This window comes from Trichosurus vulpecula, chromosome 6, assembly GCF_011100635.1.
Source record: "Trichosurus vulpecula isolate mTriVul1 chromosome 6, mTriVul1.pri, whole genome shotgun sequence".
NCBI classification, from domain to species: Eukaryota; Metazoa; Chordata; class Mammalia; order Diprotodontia; family Phalangeridae; genus Trichosurus; species Trichosurus vulpecula.
Window position 1 is genome coordinate 139,834,820 of NC_050578.1, and position 12,011 is coordinate 139,846,830.

Consider the following 12,011-nt stretch of genomic DNA (forward strand, 5'->3'; position numbering starts at 1 on the left):
GATTTTGACAAGGTGGGCAATAAACCCAGATGGCAAATGTGAAAAACATTTTATTGAAAATAGTCTTAAATTAGCTGTTTTCAAATGTGAAAATCAGTACAATATGGTACCGTTCATGCCATATAGTATGAATGTGTGTTTTATGTCTAAAATCAGAAATGAATTCTCTAAACATTGGATTATTTGACTTTTGCAAACATCTATATTGTTGGCTACATTTCTATGAGGATTTCTTTGAGAATATTTCATCTATAATGGTGGTGACATTTCAGATGTATGGGTGGAGTTTAAGAAAAAGCCTTTTTTGACTGAGCCAACATTAGTTAAATGTCTGGAGCCTGATCATCTGTAAAAATGAGATCATTCAGCTTTCCAACTGCCTAGAGAGCCATTTCCCCTTCTGGGGTCAGGCCCTGGTATCTAGAGAATGACCTGAGTTCACAGGCTTCGTGTTTTCTCATTAGTTTTGCCCTAGTATTTGTTTGCTTCTGAATCTGGGAATATGGACAAACAGAAACCACCTACTCCCTCTGAACTCATTGTGTTAGCTGGAGAGCCTAAGTCTCCTTCACATGGTGTGGTATGTCTGTTTGTAGAAAGTCAGAGACTTGAAGCCAGGAACTATCCCATCTATGTCTTTCTACAGGCCCAGCACAGTGCCTGGAACATTATGGTAGTTGCTTAATAATTTTTTGTTGACTTTAATTTAATTGAATTGATCCTTTGTTAGAACCAACTGAATGATTGTGAGTCCTCCAATGAACCATTTCTTACCAGCTGGATGAACTTTTGTCTAGGCAAGGAGGATGTCTTTAGCATATTCCTTCCTTTTTAAGGGTTATCTTCTTCCTCTACTGACCCTTTGACTCTGGAAATTATGGTTTCTGAAACTTCCCCTAGAGGGATTTCTAGAAGTGAAGACCTCCACTGGCTGGGAAAAAATGGGGACCAAGTGGGTAGTGCTGATAAAGATGGCACCAGCCTCTTGGAATGAAAGATTCAAGACTTAAAAAACATTTAGGGAATTTTTGACTTCAAGCGGGAAAGTAAAGATTGGCTTTCTTAGCAGGCACTGAGACCTGGGGGAAAAACAAAAACAAAAACTCGGAGTATTTTTTTACCCTCAAGGATTTCTAGGCCAAATAACATTGACTGTCATGGATTTATTTCAATTTGAAAGCACGTCATAAGCACCTACCATGTGTCATACACTGTTCTAGATATTCATTGGGCATACAAAGACAAAAATAAAACACTCTTTGCCCTCAAGAAGCTTACCTTCCATTGAGTGACACTACATAAAATAGAAACCATAGAAGAAAAGGATAAGTATGACATAAAGAGTAAACAAAGTAAATATTAACTATGTCTCTACTTGGCAAGGTGTACTAACAATGGGAAGGATCAGAGAAAGGTCTCCGTCATGTCAGAGACGTCAGGGGCACAGCTGCAGTTAAAGCTATTGAGAACGCTGAGAGCCTGCCTAAGAGCACGCAGCTAGGATGGATCAGAGTCAGAACTGGAAGTCTTTCCTGACTCTGAAACCATCTCTCTATCTACTACTCCACATTAGATATCATAACGTCAGTGAGGATAATGAGGATGATGATGATGATGACGATGATGCTAAAATGACTTATCTCACCAGGTGGTTCTAAGATTCAAATGAGAGAATAGCCATAAGTAGTTTGTAATTATAGTACTATGTAAACATGCATGATAGTTTTCTTCTCCTAGTGCATGTGACAGCAAGTCTAGGGGTATGCTGGCAAAGGTTTAGCAACCAATTCTAATATATGTGTGTGTATATTATATGTGTTTATATATAATATGTAACATTTCGTATATGTGTATGCATATACATAAGATGTGACATATGCTATATGTATATATATGTGTACAATTAAAAAAAAAAGTTAACCTACATTATTGACATTTTTCCATTACCCTAAGTCCAGACAACAATAAAAAAATAAATCAAGCCCTGATTTGCAACACATTCCAATTTCTGAAGTCTAAATCCACAGACTGAAAATTTAATAATTGGCTCTGGTGAGGAGGGTTGAGTTGGCTCCAATTCTCCCCTGACTTAGGTCTGAGCATCACGTATAAGCATTTTCCTGTAGGATAGATAGGAAGGAAGTGACTCCAGGCTAGGGATTCAGGTCTTGGTTTGGTTGGCTCATCCTATCAGAAGGATGACAAGTTGTGTGCACACTACCGTTTTTAAATTATGCATTGGGAGTCATAAGTTGGCAGCTGATTTCAACCTAAGTTTTGTAAGAATAAGCCTCAGTGCCCAGGATCAGAGTGCAGCCCCATGCTGTTCCAACTAAAAATGGTGGTAGAACTATGGTTAAGACTTTTGTTAAAGTTAATGGAATCCACTGATCCCTGCTGAGAACATGGGCGCCCACTCCTACTGTGCTAAGAGTCTCAGAGTGGGTTTGATAACTTACCCTCTAGAGAAACTGATTTCTCCATTCTGTTCCCAGATTCTGTTTTCTGGTGGAGAAGTGGTTGTTTTTAAGGAACTCATTTTAAAGCTGGCAGTAAAAATTTAATCCATTGACCTTGAAAGAAAGAAGACAGGCCTTTTATGTAACTTCAATTTTATGTCCTGCCCCTAGGGGAGAGTCATATGCTTAGGACATTTTGTCTTATGGTTGGGGAGAACCAAACTTTTTTTGGAAAAAAATAAAGTAATGTTTCTAGCAAAAATCCTCCCTACTGGTTGTTTCCCTTAAATTTGCCTGGTTTCTGGATTTTTCCAGGAATGTTCATACTGATCTTCATGTCCTGAACATGACCTACTGAATAAGTGGAATTTCCAGTAAAATACAGGGTTATGTGGCAAAGCTCATATTCCTGATGGACACATTTACTACTCAGCTTGAAATGGCCCTGATGAAAGTTTCGCTCCTGCCATAAGGTTAATATTTGATGACTGTGGTGAGGAATTTACCAATTCAGCAATTCCCACAGAGAAATAACATCAGAAGTCTTGCTGAAGCAAGTTTGAAACTCTTTCTCTAGGTGGCTACAAAGAGGATTTCGTGTTTTCATGTAGATTGTTTTGGTGTCTGCTGTAGCCGTAATTAATTGGGACTCAGATTCTGTCATGGCATGAAAAGGGATTCATTTATTCAGCCCACAACAAGCACTTTTTTCTTTTTAGGAAATTTCTTTTTAGATTTTATTTTGACATCAAATTAATTTCCAAAGATGTCCTCCCTTCCCCCTTCCCTTTTAACAAAGAATAAGTGAGAAAGACTGAGACACACAGTGACAGAGACCAAAGCATTTCAACTAAACTCATGAACACATCCATTAAGTCTGACAGAATATTCTTATCTCAAACCCATGGTATCCCACTTCTTTGAAGAAGGTGCATTTTCTGAACGAGTTTTCATAGCTAAGTGTAGTTATTATACTTAAGTGGTACGCAGGGTTTTTATTTTGTTTGGGTTTTGTGATTGTTGGTGTCCTTTCATTTCAATGAGCCCTTTAAAAGATCTATTATGTGTCACTTACACTTAGATGCTCGACAAACCAAAATTACCATTGCCTTCAAGGGGCTTACAAATTATTAGAAAGAAAGACAAAATAAAACTTGTGCACATATAAATCACTACAAAATCTATACAAGGGAGGCAGTGTGGTAGACTGGAAAGAGCATGAACTTGGAGTCAGGGGACCTGGGTTTGAACCCTGACTTTTCTATTTACTAGCTGTGTGACAAAGCCATAAGTCACTTACCTTCTCTGGGATGTTGTTTTCTCTTCTTTTAAAAGTTTTGCACTGGATGACATCTGAAGTTTCTTACAGCTCCAGATATGAAAAAAATAAATAGTTTTTTGGGGTAGGTTAGAAGGTTAGGAACAGTGTTATAGAAGGTGGCATAATCTGTTTTGGATGGATGCTAGGGATTTTTCATGGACCTCCATAATGTGTTCTCCTTCAACAGGCTGATGTCATCAATAATGTTGATAGAAATCCAAATAAGCTAAAGCTTGTAAGGAAAAGATCATATAATTGGAATTCTGTTCCTAGAAAACAGGTTCAGCACTCTATAGGAAGAAGCATGCAAGCTCTGAGGATTGCGATAACTCTTGCTAGCTGTCATACAGCACTTGGGAGTTTGTACAACACTTTCTGTGTATGTCATCTCGTTAATCTTCGTAACAACCTTGTGAAGTAGGTGCTAGCATTATTCCCATTTTACAGATGAGGAAAATGAAGCAGACAGAGGTTAAATGGCTTGCCCAGGATCACAAAATGAGTAAGTGTCTTAGGGAGAATTTGAATTTAGATCTTCCTGACTCAAAGCCCAGTACTGTAGTGTTTCACCTCTCCCTATAGCTCTCATACCTTTCAGTTCAGTCCCGTAGGGTCCTCTTCCAAAGGTAAGAAGGGCCATTCCATTTCTTTGTGTCTAGTCTTTGTACCTTTGTCCTGAGATTATCTTCAGTTTATCCTGTGTTGTTTCCCCCATTACACTGTGAGTTCCTACAGAGGAGGGACTGGTTTGGGGCAGTGACTAGCACACAGTAGGCACTTAAATGCCTAGTCGTTCCATTGTTGGCTTCTCCACAATGACTACTAGTGGGTAGGTAGTATTGATCCAACTAGTCCAGAATGTGGTGTTAATCTTTGCAAAGAGAACGCTCAGTCATTTGGCTGTGGACTTATCACTTGATTTTGGACATTTACTAGATTAGAAAGATTTATGGTCAAAATATGAGCCAGCTCTTTTCATACTACTTTAAAGTCTGAGCTCTATCTTTTCCCACTTCATTCATTGCCAACCTATGAAGTCTCTGTCTCAAAGGAATATATCTTTCTTTTACAATGACACCATAGAAATGAAATACCTTTCTATATAGAACTTTCAAAAAGCAAAGAAACCTAGAATTTTTGTACTATATGATAAGGATCGGTATTAACCAAGATGGTTTTCTTAAACTGCTGATCTGACCATGTTGCTTGTTAAAATCCAGTCACTCCTTATTGCTTCTGGGATCAGATATAAATTTCCTGTTTTTGTATTTAAAACTTTTCACAACTGGCCCCTTCCTACTATACTGCATGGGCCAGTCTTGGCCTGCTTTCTGTTCTCAAACAAGATACTCTATCTCTTACCTCCCTGTCTTTGCATTAATGAAGATCTTTCCAGGTCCCCTCACTCTAATATTACCTTGTATCTACCTTGCATATTATTTAAATGTACAATATTATGCCCCACCTCCATCATCCCCAGTAGATTGTAACCTTTTTGACGAAAGTCACTATGTTTTTGCCTCTGTATCCCCAGTACTTAGCATAGAGTAAGCAATGGAAAAATATATGATTGATTGATAGGCTCTAAATTATGAAATTGATCTTTTTTGCCCCAAATAGTTTACTTAATTGGTTCCTCTTACTTTTTAAACAGACACATCAAGATAATGTGAAAGTTATGTAGGTATAATCTTTATCTGACTACATTTCAAGATAAGATCATTCCTTAATTATACTAAGAATGTTTAAAGTTTCAGTAATAAAGTGGTTTACTTTCCAAGCAATTACTCTTATTTTTCTATCACTAATTTAAGGAAAAATCATAATTTTTCACAAGTTAATTAATTTGAATAAACACCATGAGCAGATTTTGAACTTTTTAAAAAATTGATGCATGTAGAACTTACATTTGAATCAAAGGAATAAATAAATATATAATACATGCAATGTATTTAAAGTTGATTACTGAGAGGAGTGTATTAACAATGGGAAGGAGAGGAAGGAGGATTGCAGAAACTGAGCCTTGAAGGAGATTCAGGATGCCAAGAGGTAGAGGTGAGCAGGGAGCACATTCCAAGTATGGGGGAAAAGCCTCCTCCAAAGGCTGAAGGTTGGGATATGGCATATTTATAACAGCTTTTCTGAGAAGGTTTTCTTATCCCCTTACCAGAAGGACTGGTAAACACTTCATGTACAGGGAATGACCAATCATTATCACTATAGAGACGTCGCAACTGCTGTGCCCCTCACAACATTCCCTCCCTTCTACTCTTCCACCACAACACCCAAGCAGCTCCCCGTTTCTGAAATGACTAATTGATGTTCCTGGTCCTCCTGCCTGACACACTCTTTCATCTGCAGACCCACTCTGAGGAGAGGCCCTTCCAGTGTGAGGAATGCAAAGCTTTGTTCCGGACCCCCTTCTCTTTGCAGAGACACCTGCTAATACATAACAGTAAGTGCCAATTCAGGCATTTGGTTAGAGGGCAAAAGGGCAAAGAAAGGGAGGCCAAGCTCCTTGAGTTCATCCTGGATCACTCAAGCAACACCTGTTTCAAGCAAGGCCTCACGAAAACCCTTCTATGCATAGGGAATTGTTGACTGTGTTAAATCCTATGACATCTTCATAAAAGAAAGAATGCTGAATTTGAAGCTTGAGACCTCCATTCAAATCCTGACTTTCTGTTCATATTATCACTACCTTGCTCTCTGTTTCTGCCTTTGTACAATGAGATGCTTGGAGTACATAGTGTCTAGGGTAATCTGTGCTCCTAAACTTCTAAAACAGGGTCAGTGCAAAATTTGAGAACTTAGTGTCTACCTTTTGATTCCCAAAGTGACTTGGTTTGTTCCCAAGTTTTATTCTAAAGTCCCCTTTAACTTTTCCACCAGAATGAGTTCTTGGATTTAGGAAATGTTCTTGGAATTTACTAAAATGGGTCTCAAACATAGTTATTTCCCATGACAGGAAAGACTGAAAGGAATAGCCCTAATGATCAGAAAAGGTTTGTCATGCCATGAACCTTAGATATCATGTAGTCTAACACCCCTTCCCCACATTTTTACCTGGGATGAAACAAATGCCCAGGTGAATTGTGGCATCCAACTTCACATCATGAGTTGATGACAGAACTGAGATGAGACCCTAAGGCTCCTGCCTCCCAGACCACTGGTCTTTCCACTAGACTATACTCTCTCAGGTCTCTTGGTTATTTTGAAGGGACATTGATTCAATCCTTACAAAATACACTGCAGAAATCCTAAAGTCTTAGAAGCATGGAATCTTTAGAACATAAAAGGTGATTGATTATCTAGCCATTACTTGAAAACTTCCAGTAATAAGGAACTCATTATCTCTTACACATCATTCTTCCATTTCAGATGACTTTAACTGAGTGCAAGTATTTCTCTGAATTGAACAGGACTCTTCCTCTCATTGTTCCTAATTTTATCCTCTGAAGACAAATATTATATTTTCCTCCTTCCACCTGACAACCTTTCAAAGACAGTTCCTTCTTTTCCCCTCTAGGACAAATGTTGTCAATTTCTTCAGCTGATTTTGTATAGTGACTCCTCTCACCATACATGTTTTTTACCTGGAATTATTTCTGTCTTTCAGTGTCCTTCCTAACCTACAGTACAGTACCCTGACCCAAATATCATGTTCAGGTGTGAGTAGAGCAGAATAGATCATCTGATGATCTGATCATGTCTCTCATTCTAAATATTATGCTTTTATTAATGTAGCCTAAGGTCACTTATCATTATGATTGTTAGTAGTTGCCATGTTGGGGTTTATAATCCACTCAAATCTTCACATCTTTTTTTTCTTCAGAAACGTTTTCTAATGTAATGTCTTTTACTTGTGCAATTCGTTGTTTAAACCTAAGTATAAGACTTTACATTGATCCTTGTTAAATTTCATCTTCTTATATTTGGCTTTTAAGTTCATTTTAGATAACCAAAAGCTGGGGCTTTGTATAGGGACTCTGAGACTCCAGTTTTGGATACTATTCCTTTCTTTAGTCAAGACAACCCCTCCTACTCCATGAAATATTTGAGTCTTTTTTCAGGAATTCAGGTCTTTCCAGAGTAGGAGAGCAGTTGAGTTTTTGCTGAATAAAAAAAGTGGTAGTCTATAAAAATCTATCCAAGAACTGTTCCAACAAATTTAATCTCATGGTTTTCTTCTCTTTTTTTCCCCTTCTTCTTTATAAGGTCTTACAGTAGCTATATTTTTTCGGACATCAATGTTGTAAGCTGAAGTCCTTAGGGAAAATATATTATTATGCTGGGTTTTATAAAAGTGACCTCTATTTATGAGAGATCAGAATTTTATATGATATGAAAAAAAGAAAAATCTAAGCTCTTCTTAACTCTATCTTTGGGAAATTATGGTATAGATGCTTATGTATTTTTCTTTTATCATGACATGTTACATATCATATGAAGTTAATTGTGTATTTCTAGACTCATTCATATCTTACTCTACAGAAGTCGCAATCTTGAAAGTTTTTTTTTGAAGGAAAAATAGTCATGGATTTGGATAATATGTTTAAAAGAAAAATGCATCTTGGAGAAGTTTCTTTGTGTATGAATATTAAAGTTTGATGACAAAAGAATCAAGTTGTTATGACTTCTATAAGTGTTGCACAATGATGCTAATGATGTGATTGACTGTGCTAAGCTTCTTTCCATTGAGCAAAAGGGTACTGCATTTCTTAGATGCCTTTGGTGCCTACCTTACTATCAGGCTTCTTAGTTCTGAAGATATCATGCATCATGTGACTGACTCCCAATTTTCTATAAAAGAGGAGTCAAAAAATTAGATTGCTGTTTTGTATCACAGCATTGATTTCACTTTACTATAAATCCATAAAAATAATAAAAAATAAATATAAAACAGAATTTTGCTATTTTTTTAAAACAAATTTTTGTGAGATTAATTGTTTTTAGAAAAGAGATTTTCAAAAAGTCAGTTCCACTAATAACAGTAGGATTTGTGTACCTAAATCTTGGTCCAACATTCTGGAAAATTTCTTCTCATAAAATGTAATTTCATTTCTCCTACTAATAGTGAATAATTAATAGGGAGAATCCAATATTTTTCATTTTTATTTATTAGCTTTCAGACAACTAGAGAAATATGAGATTAAAGGAGACAAGAAGCATTAGATGTATGAGTCTACGTTCATATCTATATGTTATATGATATGATTTGAATGAAATTATATGTACTAAAAGCATATTAATCAAATGTTTTTTCAAAGAATTTACCCATAAGCTTAGCTAGTTAAAACGATATATTTGTCTTTATGAATCTTCATTTAAAAATCACTAACATGTAAAAAACACTCTTGTATAGTATACAGAAGACCAACCATGGAGTTGAGTACTGTCTCTGACTTGTACTTCCCGTGTAACTGAAATCTAGTCATTAAACATCTTTGTGACCAAAAACATGTTATTGAATATCTTAGTGCTCCCAGAGAAGATCTAGGACTAAGTATTATTGATAAGTTACCAATCTGTACAGTAAAGGGAATTTCTATATTAGAAAGTCCCTACACCAGTGAAATTGCAGGCATGCCACTACCCCTCCATCCCAAATAGTTATCAGGTAAGATTAATAATTAAAAAAGTATAATAGAAGATTGTAGATGAATAGAAACTAAAGTAATGTTAATTCACTAGGAAAACTAATAAAATTAGAAAACAACATTTGTTGCTGTAGAATATGAAGAATAAATCAGAATGATGTATGGAATTATCACAATTTTTATTTCCTTCCAATCCCAAGACAAATAGCTAATTAGCTTCCTCATTTAAAAAAAAAGAGGCAGTGATAGAACATCAGAGTTAGAAAGATCCTTAGGGGTATCTAGTTCAACCTGCACCTGAGGAAATGACCCATCTACAAGATCTACAATCTCTAGTCTTCACCTGAAACATACTCCTTCCCTCCCTTATCACCAACGAGAAGAAGCGGTTATATCCAGTCAGCTCATTCTCCTTTTGGACTCCTCTAATACGGGGGTGGGGAGATCCACATATTTTTTTCTTTTCTACTTCTTGTTCTTACTTCATTGCAGATCAAATCTACTACTTTTCCCACATGAGAGCTCTTCAGATAACTGGAAGCAGTTAATATCATCCCTCCCTTAAGTCTTTTCTTCTTTAAGCTAATGTCCACTCGGTTTGGCTGATCTGCTGATACAACACAATCTTGAGACCCTTCAACATTGTGGATGCCTTCTTCCAGACGTTCTCCAGCTGATTAATGTAGTGCCTTCATGTTTGGACTGATCAAGCCAGAGAACATTGATGCTCTTATGTTGCTGGTGCTAGATGCGATTTTAATACAGTTTGTACTTTTATTGGCCTTTTGGCTGCCAATCATAATGTCATTGACTTAGAGATGGAAGGGATGGTGGAGGCCATTTAATCTATGGTGCTCTTTTGCCAGATTAGGAAAGTAAATGAATTGCCAAAGATCACATGACAGAAGTGTGAGAGTTGGGATTTGAACTCAGGTTCTATTTCTCTTTCAGCTGTATCATACTGCACTCAATTCATATTGAACTTATTATCTATTAACATTCTCATGCATTTTCCCCATGAATTATGTTCTAACAATATCCCTCCATTTCATCCTTATGGAATTGATTGAACCTCAGGATAGTGCACATTTACCCCGATTATATATTTCATCTTTCTACACCTCTTGAGATCTTTTTTGGAATCCCAAATCTGCTTTCCTCCTTAATATACATTAGGTTTATTTCAAATGGTTTTAAAGATGGCTTTGACATAGGGACTATGAGAATAGATATAATGATTAAAAAAACTTTTCCAGAATTCTCTTTCTCTTACTATCTAAGGATGCTAAATATTTCACTAAGACTCGAAAATTCAACAGAGGTTTCTCAAATGACTCTTGTTGCAGAAGCATTGTGTCTGAGGAATTAGGGAATAAAAGCTGAATAAAATAGGATCCTTGACCTTAAGGATCTAGGACTGCTCCTATGGTCTAAACACTGTGCATTCATCCCAGACTTACTTTACCTATACCTTAGTTCTTTACTTCCAGCATGCCTTAGAATTGGTTCATATTCTTGGTTCAGGGTTCTTGCTGATATTACCACTTCGTCTTTTTAAGCTAGTTACTTTGGCATCCAACTGGACTTGTCAAAGAGAGAACAAAGGCCTTTCCCTTCATCTGCTCCCTGAAAACAGCATACAGAACCTCCTTTAACTTTTTCTGGGGTTTTCCTATGAACTAACATCAGAGAGCTAGGTGGTGTAGCGGATAGAGTGTGAAGCCTAGAGTCAGGAAGACCTAAGTCCAATCTGGCCTTAGACACTTACTAGCTATGTGACCCTGAGAAAGTCACTTAACCCTGTTTACCTCAGTTTCCTCATCTGTAAAATGAACTGGAGAAGGAAATGGTAAACCACTTATATTTTCTAAGAAAATCCTAAATGGGGTCTCATAGATGTGGATATGACTAAAGTGACTGAACAATAACAAATGCTATTGGAAAACATGGTGGAAGAAAGGAGGATTGTAATAGAGAAAAAAAAAAACTAAGTCTTATAGAAGCCTTATCCTCTTCCTGTTTAAAAATATACAGGAAACTAGGCCATATCACTTTAAAAATTGTTCTTTTGTCTGGTTTTACAGAAAATGATTTACACTACAATACACCACACTGTACACACACACACACACACACACACACACACACACACACACACACATACACCCTTGAAGTAAAAAAAAAAGAGAGAGAGATTTTGGTACGGAGGAAAGAAAATCTGCTGAAAGATGACTGAATACCTTTATAATATAGCACATTTATATTCCATTCAGTTATTCAGTGACTAGAGTAACTTCAAGGATTGTTTAGTTGGAGAGGGGAAGAAGTTGACTCTTATCAGTTTCCTTACGGGACACTGCAAGTCCTGCTTCCATTCATATCCATTGTCCTGCTCCTTGGTTATTGAAAGAGAAAAGATATTAAGATATTCAACATTTATTAAAACCTCATTAGTATGGGGAAAATAACAGTTTATAAAAATGCTTGTTAATCATGGGAAAAGGTGCAGCTGATAAAGGCCCTCAGAGAAGTTTGGATAATATAGACAGTTTATTTATTTTTTAATTATCATAGCACATACGTACTCCAAATCAGTACTGATATGGTTTTGACATTTGAGTCGTTGGACTG

At 36.7% G+C, this 12,011-nt stretch overlaps 1 protein-coding gene across 2 annotated transcripts in view; it reads left to right on the plus strand.

Moving 5' to 3' along the window:
• Positions 1-12,011, plus strand: part of PRDM5 (PR/SET domain 5) — a 169,311-nt gene that overhangs the window by 91,103 nt on the left and 66,197 nt on the right. For both annotated transcript variants that reach the window (XM_036762361.1, XM_036762362.1), the window contains exon 10: positions 6,142-6,235. In XM_036762361.1, the coding sequence (XP_036618256.1) occupies positions 6,142-6,235 (94 nt within the window). The remainder of the gene's footprint in view (positions 1-6,141; positions 6,236-12,011) is intronic.